At 40.0% G+C, this 20,168-nt stretch overlaps 1 protein-coding gene across 4 annotated transcripts in view; it reads right to left on the bottom strand.

Annotated features, from left to right (window-relative positions):
* The window catches only part of MAP3K5 (mitogen-activated protein kinase kinase kinase 5), a 220,358-nt gene that overhangs the window by 111,906 nt on the left and 88,284 nt on the right, over nucleotides 1-20,168 (bottom strand). For all 4 annotated transcript variants that reach the window (XM_021072505.1, XM_021072507.1, XM_021072516.1 and 1 more), the window contains 4 exons: nucleotides 15,726-15,919; nucleotides 14,666-14,834; nucleotides 13,117-13,223; nucleotides 10,335-10,505 (listed from right to left, as the gene is read on the bottom strand). In XM_021072505.1, coding sequence (XP_020928164.1) covers nucleotides 10,335-10,505; nucleotides 13,117-13,223; nucleotides 14,666-14,834; nucleotides 15,726-15,919 — 641 coding nt within the window. The remainder of the gene's footprint in view (nucleotides 1-10,334; nucleotides 10,506-13,116; nucleotides 13,224-14,665; nucleotides 14,835-15,725; nucleotides 15,920-20,168) is intronic.

The following is a 20,168-nucleotide window of genomic DNA, read 5'->3' as shown; positions in this document are numbered from 1 at the left end:
AACCCTCCTGCACTGCTGGTGGGAATGTAAACTGGTACAGCCACTATGGAGAACAGTTTGGAGATACCTTAGAAATCTATACATAGACCTTCCATATGACCCCGCAATCCCACTCTTGGGCATCTATCCGGACAAAACTCTACTTAAAAGAGACACGTGCACCCGCATGTTCATTGCAGCACTATTCACAATAGCTAGGACATGGAAACAACCCAAATGTCCATCGACAGATGATTGGATTCGGAAGAGGTGGTATATATACACAATGGAATACTACTCAGCCATAAAAAAGAATGACATAATGCCATTTGCAGCAACATGGATGGAACTAGAGAATCTCATCCTGAGTGAAATGAGCCAGAAAGACAAAGACAAATACCATATGATATCACTTATAACTGGAATCTAATATCCAGCACAAATGAACATCTCCTCAGAAAAGAAAATCATGGACTTGGAGAAGAGACTTGTGGTTTCCTGATGGGAGGGGGAGGGAGTGGGAGGGATCGGGAGCTTGGGCTTATCAGACACAACTTAGAATAGATTTACAAGGAGATCCTGCTGAGTAGCATTGAGAACTTTGTCTAGATACTCATGTTGCAATGGAAGAAAGGGTGGGGGAAAAATGTAATTGTAATGTATACATGTAAGGATAACCTGACCCCCTTGCTGTACAGTGGGAAAATAAAAAAAATTATAAAAAAAAAACCCCCATGCTTTCTTTCCCTTTATTTATTTATTTATTTTTTATCTTCTTGCCTTTTCTAGGGCTGCACCCGCGGCATATGGAGGCTCCCAGGGTAGGGGTCTAATTGGAGCTGTAGCCACCGGCCTACACCAGAGCCACAGCAACACGGAATCCAAGCCATGTCTGTGACCTACACCACAGCACACACAACGAAACAGATCCTTAACCCACTGAGCAAGGCCAGGGATCGAACCCGAAACCTCATGGATGCTAGTCGGGTTCGTTCACCACTGAGCCATGACGGGAACTCCCAAACCCATGCTTTCAATATTTGTACACCCATGCTCACAGCAGCATTATTCACAATAGCCAAAAGATGGAAACAATCCAAATGTCCACTGACAGATGAATGGATAAACACAATGTGGTATATATACACAAAATGGAATATTATTCAGCCTTTTTTTTCTTTTTTTCTTTTTTTTTTTGGTCACACCTGTGGCATGCAGAAGTTCCCAGGCCAGGGATCAAAGGTGCACCACACCAGGGACCCGTGTCACCTCAGTGACAATACTGGATCCTTAACCCCTAGACTACCAGGGAACTCCTATTCAGCTTTTAAAAGGGAAATTCAGATACATGCTACCACATGGGTGAACCTTGAGCACATCATGCTAAGTGAAATAAGCCAGTCACAAAAAAGACAAATACTATATGATTCCACTTCTCTGAGATATCTAGGGTAGTCGAATTCATAGAGACAAAGCAGAATGGTGGTTGTCAGGGGCTGGGGGGAGGGGAGAATTGAAAGCTGTGGAATGGGTACAGAGTTTGAGTTTTGCAAGCTGAGAAGGTTGTGGGAGGATAGTGGTGATGGTAACACAGCAGTGTGAATGCACTTCAAGCCACTGAATCACACACTTAAAAATGGTTAAACGCTAAGTTTTATTTAGGTATATGTTTACCACCAACCTCCCACCCCCAGCAACTTTGAATGAATAACATTTCATCACTTGGGGATGGTATTCCTCCATTTAATTTTTTCCCCGCTGTTGGCCATTTAGGTTTCTTCCAATTTTTCATTACCATAAAATTCCGTGTAGTGAACATTGCAAACACAGCTTTGTTTCCACATCTGCTATTTCTTTAGGACAGATGACAAAGGACATAACTGGATGAAAGAACATGAATTATTTCAAGGCTCTTGATACATAATGCCAAACTGCTTTCCAGGAAGGCCTTACCAGTTGACATTCCCAAGAGCAGTGTAGGAGAGAGATTTTACCTCGCACCCAGGCCAAAGCAAAGTATTCTCATCTCTTTCCATTTCTGCTAATGGATAACAAGAAAGCACAGCTCCGGATTTTAATGGGCATGCATGTGACTGCTCCTGAGAGTGAACAGTTTTCATATGTTTAGGACCAATCTAAACTTTATCCTTCCAATAACTGCCAATTCTCTCAAATTAAAATGCAAAGCCATATTCTAAGAAGGCCAGGAAGATGGGAGAAGACAGATTTGGGAAATCTCTGAAGGGGAAGTAGGGCCAGGGCTTTAAACTCAATTTTTAAGGATATGAAGAACAGTAAATATTTAGGAAGACTTGAGTGCCAGCAAAATATGGGGAAAGTCTAAACATTAAAAAAAGGAACAGTCGTACATACTATCAATTATGGTTAAGCTATTCAATAAAATGGATCCACTAAGCAAGAACTCTGCATTGCTGAAAAACTGCCCAAGCAATTCTGACATTCAACCAGGCTTGGAAACAATTGTTTTGGTTTGCTAAGCAAAATCACCCATTTTTCCAGTGTTCCTTCCTTGTCATCATCATGCCCGGCAAAGAGCTAGTTCTCTTACTCATCCTTCTGACAACCGGATTTCAGAGAGCAAGCCTTAGTTTCTCTCCTTAGGTGATTAATACCTTTTAGCCACAATCAGGAAACCTCCACAGTGACATATTAAATATTACCATTCTTGGACTTTGACTTGGTCATGCCACAACAGAGCTTACCCTCTGCTGAATGCAGTATTAAATCAAGGTCAAGGCATGAGACCAATGCACCAGGGTGCTTGTTTACAAAGCAATGATAGGCACACTGTGTTTTTTATCCAAGTCTCCAGGTCATCCTAGAACTGCTGGTCCCTTAGGAGTCTCTACACGATACCAATGAGCTGGGTGTCACACTGAGTTACTAAGAACTCTTTAGGTTTTGTGTTCCAAGGATAAAAATCATCCAAAAATTGGAAATGCATTTCACAGATACAACAAGGGACTAAAAAAAAAATGATGTCAGTGGAATAACGGTGAGATGAAACTCTGGGGGCTAAGGAAGTTCACAGAAATAGAGATAGCATGGAGAAAGATATCTCGAAGCCAAGAAAAAGAAATAAAGGCTAATCCGGCAAATGGAAAATAGATATTGGTCTTTATTTGTATGCCGATTGGTGTGTTACATAACTCTTCCAAAGTAAAGCCAATCCCATTAATAATGTAAAAACTAAACAGTTATTAGGCACACATTACTGTTTGAATAGCACTGTCACTGACGTAAAAGAAAATTAGTTGATAAGGCAGAGCTCTCTGTTTTTTCCCAAGTTACTATGGAAAAATGAACATATTAATGCTAAAAACAATCTTGATGCTTTTAATTTCCTGGCTATGGGTCTTTTTTGGCATTACAACAGGGGAGACATGATTATGCTAATATAGTACAGGCATCTAATTTCCTTCCAAAGTTCGGAAAATGACTTCATGTCTCCCCTCAAGAGTGAGAATATTGTCATCTCTAATAAAGATACGATTTCAAATAATCACTGACTGCCTGTCCCATGTGACCCCAGACAGCAGTGGTGTGTGAAATTCAAGCAAGGCTTATGCACAAACTGTACATACTCTGACTTTTCCCTCATTAGCTGAAATGTTCAGCTAGATCTAGAAAGAAGAAAAAGGAAACTCAGGAATATATTAGGAAAATGGAATCTAATCATTATCCATTAATCTAGTCAACATCCATTTTGAACATGGATTCGTATAATGTTTTATAAAGACATACAGAAGATATTCACATATTATATACAAAGGCTATAACTAAGGGTCCTACCAAACTCTAGGACTTTAACATATGTTGTTTTATTTAAGACCCCAAACGGAGCATCTACTCCTTCTAAAGTGATAAGTTGAAACCATCTGTAATCATCCCATCCTCCCAAGCCAGTGATTTGTGTAATCCTGGGCTGATGATGAAATATGAGAAGCATAAAGATATGTACACAAAGTGTAGGCTAGGCTTTCATGAATGTTTTCTTTCCTTTTCTTTTTTTTTTTTTTCCTTAGTCCTAAGAAAAAGATACAAGAAAAGACGGCTTCCTTCTCTCTTGACTCAGACCTTGGCTTAGCTAAGTTAGATGGATGGCTGAGATGACCATAGCCACCTTGCAAGCCACCTTGCAAGTCTACGACTGAGGGCAGAGCCACCCACAGCAATAACAAGACAATAGACCAGCTGCCATTTTTAAGTGCCAACTCAACTGCACCAGACTCAGCCCTATTTCTTGATTTCATGTTCTAGAAGTTTCATTTTCTTATTGGTTAAGCCCTTGGAGTAAGGTATACAGCTACTTTTAGGATGCTAAGAGCAGAATTTCTAACTCATCTAGATAGGTATTACTCTTATTTTTCAAATAAGAAAACTGAATTTCCTAAAGGTTAAGTAATTTGCCTAAGAGGACACTGTTTCCAAGTATCAAGTGAACATTTTTTCCATGTCAGGCTCCCAAAAGCCCAGGCCTCTTCAACAAAACAGATATTCCTAGAAATGTCTGTTCCTGGAAATTCCAGGAAAGAGAGCCTAGGCTATAGTAAAAACAACACTGGATCTGGAAAAATTAGATTTGAAATTTTATTAATCACAAAACATCAAGAAATTCACTTAAGTTCTTTGAGTTTCACCGCCTTAGCTGTAAAATGGGAAGAAGTATGTCAGTCTTAACTACTTTACAAGGAGCTTATAAGCCTCCAGTGGTTAATAACATATATAAAAACCTTGTGGGAACTCTAACGTTTAAGGGATTGATAATTATAAACACTGCAAATGTCAAAACGTTCTCAGTAAGTTACACTGCATGTGACTTCAGCATAACAACGTCGTGGTTATTTCTCTTTTGGATTAAGTTAAAAAAAGAAATTGTGGAGATAATTTTGACAATGAACTTTCCTTGGTCCTCCAAGTCTTGGTCCAAAATATTGCCTTGGGTGGTTCCAGTTAAGTCTGTCACTTCAGAAACTCCTCCATGTTTTGTTTGTTTGTCTGTTTAGGATGTAAGTCTAGGCTCTTGGGTCACAATCTGTCCTATCTCAAAAGCTGGCTCTCCTGCCAGCTTGCTCTCTCCCCTTCTTTATCCTGTAGCAGCCCCAAACATCCTCTAACCAGTGCTTGTGATGGGTACCACTGCTGCTTTCTTCAACTAACACTTCACTTTATATTGAAGAGCTCCAGTAAAAAGCTATAGCCTTTTGGGAGTTACTGTTGTTGCTCAGCAGGTTATGAACCTGACTAGTATCCATAAGGATTTGGGTTTGATCCCTGGCATTGCTCAGTGGGTTAAGGATCCGGCATTGTTGTGACTATGGTGTAGGCTGGTAGCTGCAGTTCTGCTTTGACTCCTAGGTTGGGAATGACCATATGCTACAAATGCAGCCCTAAAAAGAAAAAAAAAAAAAATCCGCAAAACTAAACCAGTTTGACTACCTAAAGATCAAAAGGGAATTTTTCAGAACTTAACTTGGATTATAGATACTTAAACATAGAAAAAAAAAAGTGCATTATTTTAGCCATTCACAAGAGCTTCAATGACCAGAAATAACTAAGGAAGTGACAATGAAAAACATCAAATGTTAGAGAACTACTCTCATTTTATACTTAAATCAGCAGGATGTGTTCTTTCAAACTACGCACCCTCTGTCCCAGAAAAAAATTCAACAATTTTGCGGGTGGGGGACATCCAAGACATGAGGAAGTTTCCGGGCCAGGGATCAAACCTGTGCATTGAAGTGACACAAGCCACAGCTGTGACAATGCAGGATCCTTAACCCACTGAGTCACTAGGGAACTCCTAAAATTCAACAATTAAAGTTTGTCCTACATAGCCAATTCTGCAAACTTAAAAAATCTAAACCAGAAACTTTCTCTTATTTTGTATTTTTGCATTCTGAATCCCAAGTAAACGTCTCAGAAAACAGACCTGCATTAGAAGGTCTCCCTAGAAGTACAAAAATGCCCTCAATGCTCAGAGGAATGTTACATTTTCTCCCTGTACTATAAATTTTCTCTCTGTACTATATAAATTTTCTCCCTGTACTATAACCTTAGAGATGTTAAAATGGAGAATTTCAAGAAAGGGGTCTATGTGCCATTGAAATCACAACTGCTTGCAGCTCTTTTTCTATTAAGTTGAAGCTCTTATCCTTAAACTTTCCACGCTCAGTAGATGACCGTCCATTCAAGCCAACAATTCAGGCTATGAAAAGTGTCCACAGAAAGAAGTTTTAGGGATTGACCGTCTGCTGCTCAGTCCTTAACCCATCTTGGCATTTGAAAGGTGAAAGCTCAGAAGATTATGGCTCAAAAAAGGTCAGCTGAAATAACTCTCTGGGACCCATGACTCCTGGGTAAATCTGGTCAGATGCCTAATAACCTCAGTGAGGCCCTCTTGTGTCAGCACCCTGACAATGGGCTTTTACTTAGCTCCAACAAAAAGAGTGCTTAGGGATGGTGCCAACATACCAACAAGAATGAGTATGTTTGCAGGACTGTGGGAGTTGCACTGAAACAGTATAGAAGTGGCTTTACAAGTGTGAGGCATAAAAAACACCATTTTAAACTAGGAGATACATATACACTATGGAATATTACTTAGCCATTAAAAGGAAAGAAGTGATGGCATTTGCAGCAACATGGATGGACCTAGAAATGCTCATGCTAAGTGAAGTCAGTCAGACAATGAGACACCAACATCATATGCAATCACTTACACGTGGAATCTTAAAAAAAGAACACAATGAACTTCTTTGCAGAACAGATCCTGACTCATAGACTTTGAAAAACTTGTGGTGTCCAAATGAGACAGGTTGGGGGGTGGGGCATGTGCTGCGGATTTCGGATAGAAATGCTATAAAATTGGGTTGTGATGATCACTGTACAACTATAAATGTAATAGAATTCATTGAGTAATTAAAAATAAAATAAAATAAAAATAAACTAGGAGAGAAATCATAACGGCCTTCAGGACAAATGGCTATAATGATAATAATGTAATCTACAGTAGAAGTGACACTCTTACATTACTCAATAAGTCAGTGAATGACACACCAAGATCAAGCCCTAAGCTTCCTCCCATCAAAAGACTTTGAGTTCTAACAGCCTTCTCTGTTCTTACTAGAAAACTAATGAATAGCTTAAAAAAATCATAGAAGACTGACATTTTCTAATTTGACCTGAAGACTCTGAACACAAAGCTCTTTTGAGAGATAGGTAATGTCCTTCAGCTAAATGGGCACCACAGAACAAGAGCCAGAATTGGGAAGTATAGAGAGTTAAAACAAAAACACAACCAGAAAAAACTCTGTACTTTACTGAACTTCCTGTGACCTTGAAAGCTCTCAGTAGTCTAAATCGTTCAGTTTTTCAAATGCAGAAACACTTCCATTTTATTCCTGCTCACGATGCACATTAACTTCCTAACAGATATTTTCCATTTGAGTTCCCTGACCATGAATCAGGCTTTAAAATCAGGCTTTTAAAAATTACCCATGCATCTCATTGTCACTACCAAATCAAAGCACTTGTACTGGCACAATGCTCCCAAATATCAGATTCTAATTCTCCTACAATTAAGAAATCTTTTGGTAATAGAAAGGCTTCAAGGTTGCCTTCCTCCTTTGTGACAGCAGAACCTGGTTAGAAGAAACTGTAAAACTCTGGGTTGTAGTGAAAACTCATAATACAAATTTAAAAGTTAAACCAAAGCTATCCATTAAAATCTGGGAAATCACTATTTCCAAGTTTTCCTCCCTGGTTATAACCTATTATCCCAATTTCAGTCCCCCATTAAATTGCTAAGATGATACAAGATTTTGAAACATTAAGAGTTTCTGTTTTACAACCTAAAAAATGTCATGGCTATCACTGAAGATCACCTGAACTCAGTGAACCCTCTTTAATTTTTTTTTTTTTTTCAAATTAGGGGCTATTTTGAGAATGTTCTAGAAATACTAAAAAGTATAGAAGCGTAATATAAGCAACACCTCCCACCCACATATTCACCACTCGGTTTAAGAAATAAAAGATTTTAAATATTCTTACAGCTGTATGTGAAGCTCTCCATGGTCCCTTTCTATTCCTTCTTGCCTGGTAACTATTATACTGAATTGGGAATTTTTGACGAGCATACATGCATCTATACCAGAATTGGGAAGGAATTTAATCTAGACGTGTATGATTGTTTTCATTTTTTATTTTTATTATTTTTTTCTTTTTATGGCCACACCTGTGGCATATGGAAATTCCCAGGCTAGGGGTCTAATCGGAGCTGCAGCTGGGCCCACGCCGCAGTCATGGCAACACCAGATCTGAGCCCCACCTGCGACCTAGACCACAGCTTGTGGCAACACTGGATCCTTAAACCACTGAGAGAGGCCAGGGATCGAACCTGCATCCTCACAGAGACAACACTGGGTCTGTAACCCACTGAGACACAACGGGAACTCGTGTATGATTGCTTTTATAGTTCCTGATAGCATACTCTATGTATCCTTCTGCCACTTGCTTATTTTGTTCAATTTATGATTGTTTTTAATTTTGAAAGCTTTACAAATAGAACCTTCAAGAATGTCTCTAGGGTATATAATTGGTAGTTGATCTGCTCAATCTAGGGAAGGCTAGCTGTCAACTTTTCTTGATAATGCCAACCAAAACCTTTAAGTAGTTTCCTACAACAACCAGCAGGGGACTAGGATCCTGTTTCTCAAATATCTTGCCAACAAGAATATCCTTGCCAAATCTGACATGGTCAGATTTAGAAACATTTTTAATCTGCATAGCATCATTGGCAGGAGGATCAGGGCAATAGAACCCACTCTGCCATTTCCAAAGTCCAAAACCTTGATGAGGAGATGCATTTTAATATACTCTAGTTTTTATGGTTAATGGTATTTTTAAGCCTTTTTTAAGAAACACGTTCCTATCCCAAAGTCACAAATTCAGTCCGTAGTTTTATTCTAAAAATTTTTTCCCAAAGGCACTTTTAAAAAATATTTTGATCTTTAATTCACTTAGGTTTTATTTTTTGCGCATGGGTTAAAGTAGCGATTCACTTTTATTTCAATTTGACAAAGCAGATAAACAAGTTTCCCCAGTACCATTCCAGAAGGGTCCCTCCTTTGCACTCTGGCTCATGAAACATACCGTGTTATAAATGTAGCCTCAGATACATATTTCAATCTGTTCCAGGCTCTCTCTTCAGTTTCAGTGTTTTCTCTATGTCTGCACTCATATTGCAGTATTTGAATTATTACAACATGATGGTATGTCTTGTTTTCTGAAAGAGCAACTCCTTCTACCTTGTTCTCCAAAACTGCCTGGACATTCTTGGTCCTTTATTTTTTTTCAAATAAATTTTAGAATCAATTTGTCAAGTTACATGAAAAGCCCTGCTGTGGAAAATAGCATCTTCAAAACATCAAGTCTTGGAGTTCTCACTGTGGCTCAATGGATTAAGAACCCAAAATAGTATCCATGAGGATGTGGTTCCATCCCTACCTCACTCAGTGGGTTAAGGATCCGGTGTTGCCATACACTGCAGCATAAGTTACAGATGTGGCTCGGATCCAGCATTGCTGTGGCTGTGGTGTAAGCCTCAGATGCACCTCAGATTCGACCCCTAGCCTGGGAATTTCCATATGTGGCAGGTGTGGCCGTAAAAAGAAAAAAAAAAAAAAATCAAGGCTTCACATCCACAAACTTGGTGTATTTTTCCATTTGTTCAGGTTTTCTTTGATATCTTTTGCTAAACTTTTATGAATTTCCTCAATTATATTTTTATACATTATATTCATAGGTTTTTTAAATCTATTTTCTTTCTTTCTTCTTCTTTTTTTTTTTTTTTTTGCCTTTTTTGTCTTTTCTAGGGCCACACCCTTGGCATATGGAGGTTCCCAGGCTAGAGGTCTAATTGAAGCTGTAGCCGCCAGCCTACACCACAGCCACAGCAACAAGGGATCCCAGTCACATCTTTGACCTACACCACAGCTCATGGCAATGCCGGATCCTTAACCCACTGAGCGAGGCCAGGGATTGAACCCGCAACCTCATGGTTCCTAGTCGGATTCGTTAACCACTGAGCCATGACAGGAACTTGCTAAAATCTATTTTCTTAGGTCATTATCTTCTCATCCAATTTAGTCAAATTTACTCTGCCCTATAAAGTGAATTTCATCACTTATTTGCTAAAGCTATAAATTCTAAGATTTACTTTGTGATATACAATCTAAAGGATTATAATAACTTAACACTCTCATTTGTAAGTGATTTACATGTAAATATAAATTTGTCAAGGATTTTTCAAGTATCTTACCCTGTATACTTACCAAGAAGCTCCACGGTCTCTACTTTCAGTGTCCATGAAATTAGAGTCCAAGAACATATCTTTGTAGATTCGACCAACAAGGCAATACATATCTGAAGCAACTTGCCCTTGACTTTGCACCAGGGGAAGCATAATGTCAAGAGCTTTTGGTCTATCGCCAGGGAGATTTCTCCTAAGGTAGAGGAAGGAAATATCCTTGTTTCAATATGGATTATAGAAGCAGTTCAGGCCAATGATCTTTTTAAAACTATTTAATATATTGATTCACATTAGTGAAGTTTGGCAGGATAAGAACAATGATTAGATTTTGTGAGTCCTTGGCAAATTTTTTGATTCTATTGCATGTCGACTGCATCTAACAAGGATTTCTTTTGAGTTGCTTTTCTGCTGAGGGTGATGGATTTGTGCTTATCCATCCCAAATCCTTCCGATTTCCCTGCAGCCTCTATGCAGGTTCAAGTTGGTGGAGTGAGATTAGGCATGCAGTCTGTGGCCTTGAATGGGGCAGAGTCAATGAATCAAACAGGCACGAAACCCTGATGCTACTGGTTTCGATAGCTTTTGCTCCAAAAACACTGAGTAAACTAATTCAGAGACAATACCAACAAACCAGCTTTAACTCAAGAGTCACCTAACTTCTACCTGCAACCGACTGGATTATCTAAGGAAGCTGCTCTATGTAGCTCATTTTATTTATTTATTTATTTATTTATTTATTTATTTATTTATTTATAGCTTTTTAGGGCTGTACTTGTGGCATATGGAAGTTCCCAGGCTAGGGGTCGAATTGGAGCCACAGCCACCAGCCTACGCCACAGCCATAGCAATGTGGGATCCGAGCTGCATCTGTGACCTATACTACAGCTCATGGCAATGCCGGATCCTTGACCCAACGATCAAGGCCAGGGATTGAATCTGCATCCTCATGGACACTAGTTGGGTTTGTTTCCATTGTGCCACAACAGGAACTCCCTATGTAGCTCATTTGAAAATCAGAAAGTGTGTGTAGACTTTTCTTAAAGATAAAAATTCTCTTAAAAGTTATTTCTTGAACCTTAAAAACACTACGCTAAGTGAAAGACACCAGTCATAAAAGACTATATATGTTATGATCTCATTGTATGCAGTTTCCAGAACAGGCAAATCTGGGGAGACAGAAAGTAGACTTGTGGTTGCCTAGGTCTCGGGGATTTGGGAGGAAATGGGAGAGTGATCTGCTAATGGAGAGAGAGGTTTGGGAGTGATAAAGATGCTCAAAAGTCTATGGTGTGATGGTCACACAACTCTGTTAATAAAGTCCACTGAATTTTATAGTTTAAATAAAATTTATGGTGTATGCATTATATTTCAATAAAACTGTTATATAAAAAAAACTATTTCTATTCTCAACTACCATTTTAAGTCTTTCGGTTCATGAAATTCCTTTTTATACTTTGTAATAAATACCTTGCATTTAGAATAATGCTTCATACAAATACATTTATCATTTCATTCTGTTCTATTTTAGGAGAGATAGAAACAAAATACAGATAAAGGGAAATACAAGAGGCTTTCATTTTTCATTTCCAAACAGAATATATTTCATTCCATCTTTCATTTTATTGTTCAAAAAGGATTTATCTGAAAACCCGTGGGAACAGGTAATCTCTGGAGATTTCATCTCACTCTATCAAATCTAAAGAAAAAGTTGTTTAATAAATGAGGAGATAAAATATACTTTCATCATACATGTATTGATAAAGTTTGCAAGTTCTAAAGTTTGGGTTAGCCGCCCAGCTAGCTCAATCAGTAGAGCATGAACTCTTAAAGTCTGGGTCGATAAAAAAGGAAAGACATAATCCCTAGTTGAAGAGCACGCTGACTTTTCTTTGGAGACAGAGGCAGGAGAACCTGGTGGTGAAGAAGGCAAACACCAGCATCAGCCAGATCTGAGTGTGAGCCTCCGTTTTATGACGTGCTAACTGGCGGCCTTGAAAAAAAGTCACTCAACCTCTTCAGTTTCCTCATCGGTAACATAATTAAGCCTTCATGACAAACGTACAAGAGATGCGAGGTCCTCCCTCTTTTCCTCTTCAGCTGTAGTTATTACACACATATTCAATTCTCCGCCATATTAAAGAACAGCACAACTAAGTTTCGGACAGTTCAGTGCTTCAGGATCTCTATGGCCAGAGGAGGGATGGTCCTCCACTACGACCGTGGGTACAAAGTGGCACTATGCCAGCCATCATGCTGACGGAAGGCAGAGGCAGGACCGGAAGCAGCAGTGTCAGTCCTGGTCCTAGCAGGTTCAAGGACACATGACCCAAAGTGTGGCCCACAGAGTTTTGATTATAATTAGGTATGTTCAGAGCAATCCCAGCAAAGGTATTCTCTAGTTAGGAATACGCTCACCTAGACATAACTATCCATATTCTATTCTAGTTAATTTTTCTGTAAATAACCATTTGATGTTGAGGATATTTAAAAATAACATCGTATCTATGCAACTTAAATATTTCTTAAAAAGAGAGAAATAACAAATAAAAACTTTGACAGTGAAGGAAAAAATTTTAGAATTTAAATATACAAACATTGAGGGGGCTTTTTTTTTTTTTACTGACAAAAGAAGTCAGAAAAAAATAACACATGCTACTTGTATTTTATATGGTTGAAGTAGAACTATTAATATTACATCTAATAGGGAGCAGTTGCAAGGCTACAGCAAAAACATACCATAGAAAAAATAGGCACATTAAAAAATAAAATGCTAGCACATTGTGGACGGAACTTTTTCTTCTTACCTATTCAGTGCAAATGCATAATGAAACTTCACATGGTGATGGGAGGCCAAATCAAAGGTTGGCAGCTTTTCTAAAGTCTCTACCAGCTTCACAATAGAATCGTAGTCCTTTCAAACAAGAGGAGAATGACATAGAATTAAATCATTAGGAGAGAGTCCTGACAATGAAATGCCTTTGAACAACCGGATACCTGAATCTGAGACGGGCGTTAAAAAGAGAAGTAGAACTCAAGGAATACTTTGAAGAATCTAGAACCACAAAAAAAAAAAAGACTTTGAAGAACCTAGAACAAAAAGAAACTGTTTGTTTAAATAAGGGGTTTGGATTATATAGATAAAACATTTGAGTTACTACATCTGGCCTAAAAAATAATAAACCATCAAGCATGCTAATGCTATATTGTCTAATTTTGGGTGGTTTACTTTTCCATGGAGCCAGATTCTTGGTATGCATGTCTTATTAGTTACTTTTAGGGAAATAATTTCCAGAATATCAAGGACATAGAGCAACTGACTGAACTTCTGTTACAAGTAACAGAAACAATTTCATTTCAACCTAAGTTCTCTAGTCATGAGATCCTAAGTGCCGCATTTCTCCGTGTATGTGAGTCTCTGTTGTCCACCTGAAGCTTTACTCAAGCCTGAAAGGTTAGAATAAGAAACCAGAGGTTGGAGTTCCTGCTGTGGCTCAACAGTAGAAAACCCGACAAGTGTACACGAGGATGCGGGTTCGATCCCTGACCTCGTTCAGTGGGTTAAAGGATCCGATGTTGTCCTGTGTAGGTCACAGGCGTGGCTTGGATCCCACGTTGCTGTGGCTGTGGCGATGGTCGGCTACAGCTCTAATTTGACCCTTGGCCTGGAACTTCCATATGCCGTGGGTGCAGCCCTAAAAAGACCAAAAAATAATAGTGGTAATAATAACAAACCAGAAGTCACTTAAATTTTACTGAAAAATCCAGTAGCAAATCCCCAACTCAGAGGGGCTTTCATTCCACTTACCATAATTTAAAAATTTTAAGACATCCTAGAAAAAATAATAGGGCATGTTCGTGTTTCACATTATATATATTTTAAGTTATTTTTATAACTAATCGATTGCACATGTCTTGCTTCTGGCTAGTTAGATCTAGCACTATTAGTTTCAAGAAACACGATTTCCAGGAGTAAAAGATAGGTCTGGAAAGCTCTAAAAATTTCTGCTATCTGCCAAAATAAAGCTTTCATTATTGACTGACAGGTGTGCCTGAGGCTAACAGAATAGAACAGGCTGTCTGTGGATTAGCTATGCGTGCAAAATTTTGTTTTTGTTCTTTTGGAGGAAAAAGTCAGACCTTTATCATACAAGTCTTTCATAATCACTAGTGGTTGACTTATGTGAGTCTATTTCATTTATCATAAAATCTATGGGTGGGAAGCTTAGAAGAGCCAATAAAAGATTACATGTAGGGACATGTACTGACTTATTAGGTAACTGAAATTGGATGTAATACCCCCTTATTCCTGCAGCATGCTAGATGACAAAGACTTGACTCCAAGCACCTTCTCACCTGAATATCTCTGTAGGAAAGCAATAGATTTATGACAATATCTGCTGTCAGCACTTCAATATTATCCACCCGCTGTCGAATTCTTGCCAATTCAGCTGCCAATTCTTTACCAGTGTATAAGTTACGAGCTTTCCTGATATCGTTGAGTATAGACTCTCGGAAATACTGGCTGGTGAGAAAGCACACAATTTTAATGGTTAATATTATAAAGAATTTCAACGAAAAGCAATGATTTTATAAGGAAAGGAATGATATCTGCAGAATTCATACCTTTCAGTTCATTAAGATGCATAAAATGAATATCTCATCTATCTGGTATTATTGAAAAATCAGGCTTCCTATTCTTTTAACACTCTACCTTGCTTCAGAAAGAATTAAAGGTAAAGACACTCTACGCTAACGAATTTTCCAAGACCTTGCAATGTACCATTTTAGAATGTTAAAAATTTATTTTTCATTTTGCTGTTTGGAGTAGAAATTATTCTAAATAATTACGTGTGCCTATGATTTGAACATAATATAACCTTTATTTTCTAATCCAGCATCATTTATTATGCCTGCTTTTAACTAAAATACAATAATGCTTTCAGCAATTTTTAGAGTTCTTATCCTTACACTAAAAGTCCTTGGACATTTATTTAGATAATATTTCTGTACTAATTTGGAATATATTTTTAGCTCTACCATTACTATAATACCGTTAGCAGTCTTTTTTCTGATTTCAAATTGTTCTCCCATGAATAAAGTGGACAAAATGCAGGAGGTAGACTGTACAGCATCTCTTTTATCTACTTAGAGGATATTACATATTTTTTCCTGATTCTTGGCTGAGTACTATATGTAGGAAACATCTGATAAAATACACAGGTAGGAGTTCTCTTGTGGCGCAGTGGGTTAAGGATCTGGCATCGTCACTGCAGTGGCAAGGGTTCAATCCCTGGCCTTGGAAACTTCCACATACCACAGGCATGGCCAAAAAAAAAAAAAAAAAAAGATGTACGAATAAATGATGTAGACGAGCACATCATTATCCTCGCCAAATGGCATTATGACATTTTACCTGGAACTTGCTTGTGCCACCTTCAAAAGCTGAATGAAACGATCCACAAGAGGTAAGCAGATGGGTCCGAGTAGCAGCTCGAAGTTCGGCTGCATGAGCTCTGTCAAGCCCTTCATGAAGCTGCTATCACAGCAGTAGACCTTATTATGCGGAGTTATCATGTACGGAACAAACGTGTAATTCCCAGTGCACATCTGTGGAAAGAGGAGTCACAGGAGGTGATCAGCTGGCCTGCAGATTCCACACGAATGTAACCCCAAACCTTACTTCGGTGAGCCATTTGAAACAATAACCCTGAATGTGAAGGGAAATCAAAAAGCCTCTTCTTTAGGACCTATGAAAATGGAAATCTCGGGAGTTCCTGTCGAGGTGCAGTGGAAACGAATCTGACTACGAACCATAAGGTTGCAGGTTCTATCCCTGGCCTTGCTCAGTGGGTTAAGGATGCTGCATTGCCGTGAGCTGCGGTGTACGTCACAGATGCGGCTCAGATCTGGCATTGCTGTGGCTGTGGTGTAGGCCAGTGGCTACAGCTCCGATTAGACCCCTAGCCTGGGAGCCTCCATATGCCATGGGAGCGGCCCTAAAAAGACAAAAGACAAAAAAAAGAAAAAAAGAAAAAAGAAAAGAAAGAAAATAGGCATTTCCTCCAATTTCTTTTACTGCTTCCTTCAAATAATTCGGACTTACAGATGATTTAAAAAATAGTATGGCACAGTTTCTATCAATCGATTAAATATTTATTCACCATTTCTCATGGCTAAGGCATGATATACGCAGTAGGAAAAACAGGGTAATTAAAAAAAAGCCTTTAGCCTTCTGGCAACTTGAATTTTACTCAGGGTGACACCGCATAAATACACAGAAATGACCCGAGCTAATGTGGAAGGGCGCCCCACGTGACAGGCACGTGTGAGAGATGCCAGAATAAGCTCCTCTCCTCCAGGCTGCTCCATCGCGGCTCTGGGCGTGTGCCAGTTACTAAGTCTAGAGACCCTGACGTTATCCCTGATGCTTCCATCTTCTTCATCTCCCACAGCCTGTCCAAGTCCTGTCTGTTCTACCTCTAAAACATATCTCGTGTTTGTCCATTTCCGTCCATCTTCTCGGCCAGCACTGCGGACCACGTCATCAGCCTGCCCAGCCTGAGCTGCCCTCACTGGCTCTTAGCTGGGCTCCCTGCTTCCCATCTTGCCTGCCAATCTATTATCTACCCACCTGTCAAAGTGGTCTTTTAACAACCTATATCAGAGGACTTCCCTCAGCTGCTTCAAGCCCTCTCCCTTGCTCCTGGGATGAAGATAAAACAGGGCACGGTAGCCCACTAGGGCTTGACGATCCAAACCCCGCCTCTCTCTCTAACTGCAGCCCCTGCCACTCTGCGCTCACCCATCACGCCCTGCTATCTGTTCCTGACGGCGTCAAGTGAGGGTGCCCTAGTGCAAACCAAAGGGGTGCTGGGAAGAATAAAGGAGAAATTGGATTGAACACCCCTGAGTAAGAGGATCTGACCGGAGCTTAGGGCTCAGGGAAGGGACTGAATGCAAAGTTAAGGATTTCAAACTCTATATGCTGGGCAGTGGGAAGCACAGAAGGCTTCAGAGCAGGAAAGGAAACGTAAACAAAATTATGCATTTTGACAGTCTGGGCAGAAAAGAGAATGAACTGAAAGAGAAAGAAACGAGATTTAAGGAAATTAGGTGGGAAGCTACAAAGCATGACCAGATTGGCAGCAGTGGTAGTGGACGTGTGCACCATAGTCAAAAAGAAAGAATCCTCAAGACTAGTCAGCTGGCTACAGGTACTGAAAGAGAGGAAGAAGAAAGAAGAAAGGCAACTCCACCGTCCTAAATGAGGCTCCCTAAAGAAGAGTGGGACACTTAAAAAGCAAAAATTCAGAAAATAGGGGAGTTCCCGTCGTGGCGCAGTGGCTAACGAATCCGACTAGGAACCATGAGATTGCGGGTTCGATCCCTGCCCTTGCTCAGTGGGTTAATGATCCGGCGTTGCCGTGAGCTGTGCCATGAGACGCGGCTCGGATCCTGCGTTGCTGTGGCTCTGGCGTAGGCTGGCGGCTACAGCTCCAATTCGACCCCTAGCCTGGGAACCTCCATATGCCGCTGGAGCGGCCCAAGAAATGGCAAAAAGACAAAAAAAACAAAAAAAATTCAGAAAATAGAACCAGACTTGAGGAGTTCCTGCTGTGGCTCAGTGGGTTAAGAACCCAGCTAGTATCCATGAGGACAGGGGTTCCATCCCTGGCCCTGCTCAGTGGGTTAAGGATCCGTCGTTACTGTGAGCTGCGGTGCAGGTCACAGACCAGGCTTGGATCCAGCATTGCTGTGGCTGTGGTGTAGGCCGGCAGCTGCAGCTCCAATTGGACCCCTAGCCTAGGAACTTCCATATGCCACAGGGGCGGCCCTAAAAAAAAAGGAAAAAAAAAAAAAAAAAAAAAGAACCAGACTTAAGTACTTATGAACAGATTACACTCAGGGGCACTTGTTATATATCTGGTAGTGAATCATAACCAGAGCCTGACTTCCAATTAAAATATGAGAAGTTGAGATTTGATTTGGGGTGGGTGGGGGGGTGGGCGGGGGTGATGTGCACACTTTTGAAAGGTTGGGATTGAAGGGGAAAGGGACACCTGAAGGGATGATGTCCAAAATTGAGCTGGACAGTATGTGATTGGAGTGGAAAATGGTTTCAGGCCAAATACAGATCTGGGAATTATTTGGCATGGCTGAATCTGAGGAAATGGGAGAGACCTCTAAGAGAACAACCAGAGAAGAAAAAGCAGAGGGCTGAAAACTAGAATGCAACGGATAGAAAACTGTATTTATCACTGTTCTAGGGAGCATAGGAGCCCAGGTTATTTGTTCCATGTCAGCAATATGGAGAGCAATGCATCACTTCATTTATCCTTCAAACTAAACAAATGAGGGCAAGCGTTTATCCACCACTTGCAGGTGCCAAGGAGTGAATGGTCATGCATGCACAACTGCCCACAGAAGAGGGGGATCTTGTCTCCATTTTATAGATGAGGATTCAGGTAAGGCTTGGAGAAGTCGCATGGCTGGACTGTGATGTGTCTGGGACCCTAGCCCAGGGGCTCCTTCTCAAGAGGCCATGTCATTATCACTAGGAGGCTGGGCACCCTCCTGAGTGGCCTTGACAGGCTGGCACACCAACCCTTTGCCTCAGGTCACACTGCAGGCAAGTTACTGCCTCATAGCAAACAGACAAGAAGTGCCAAGTGGCCTTTTGGCCAGACTTAATCCTTTATGGACATGTTATTCTTTGAGGCCCTTGCATTTCAGGTAATGAAGCAGAAATGGGATCTGACTTCCATTTAAAGTGTGAGAAGAACTTCCAAAGATTGAGATTTGATTTTTAAATCAAGTACATTAAATTCTCCCTTGCTCTCAAGTTCTCCTTCATGGAACAATCACTGGAAGACTCGTCAGGAAGAGGGAAAATAAACATAGTCTTGCTTCTAAAATGTTACCAAGATCCCACAGCAGGTCCACAAAAATAATCCTTTTAGCCAAGCCATTGCCTAAGCAGAAAAGAAAGGCAAGTGGGCTTGAGAGGCTGCTTGCCAAAGCTCTTAGAGCTTAAATTATGAGCGGGTTATAAAAGAGCAATAGAATCAAATACTCTTGCTTCAGATAAGCACTTTGACTCAAAATTAAAAAAAGAAAACACTCTGAATCTTCTAAGCACAAAGCAAGGACAAAAGGATAAGAAGCTAATAAATCAGAAAAGTGTTATTAGAGTTTGGAAATATTATTCTGCTGCTGCTGGATAAAGTTCTTTACCGTCAGAAGCCTGAATACCACGTGTTTGTGTATAAGACATGAGACAGAATACGTTATAATTGAAATACTGGCCATTAAGGAGTAATGCATCTGTGTAAAAGGAATTCTGGAGAGAATGAGTATCAGATGTCTGGGTGTGGGTTGAGCAGCGCCTGGCTGTTTGCTTAAACAGCAGAGAAAATCAGACTCCTGAAACTGTCTTCAAACCCGATGGGATGAGTCGTTAGGATCCTTGGGCAAAGTATTCAGCATCCTGAGGTTTACCCAAGTTCCAGGCCTCGCTGCACTTTTTGGAGTCTCTTCCCTATGCTTCTAAGGCACTTTTTCCCAGTTCCCCATTGTTCATGGTCAAAAAAAAAAAAAAAAAAAAAAAAAAAAAAAAAAAAAGGAAAGAGCAATAAACAGCTGGAGGCACATGGATGCTTCTAGGCCTGAGCTGAGAGCCAGCCCAGTGATCGTGCAGTGGGGAGAAAGTGTGGAGAGCAGTTATGGACTTTTTGTTTCTTAAAAAGATACCAGCTGCTGAGAAAAGCACTTTTGCAAATGATGAATGCTAATAATATGGGAACATTTATTTCCCAAGTTGGCTCATATATAACTTAGAAATATCATTATTGCAATT

Source organism: Sus scrofa, chromosome 1 (genome assembly GCF_000003025.6).
Source record: "Sus scrofa isolate TJ Tabasco breed Duroc chromosome 1, Sscrofa11.1, whole genome shotgun sequence".
Lineage (NCBI taxonomy): Eukaryota > Metazoa > Chordata > Mammalia > Artiodactyla > Suidae > Sus > Sus scrofa.
The sequence above is the reverse complement of the archived record's forward strand: the minus strand, read 5'-3'. Positions and strand labels throughout refer to the sequence as shown.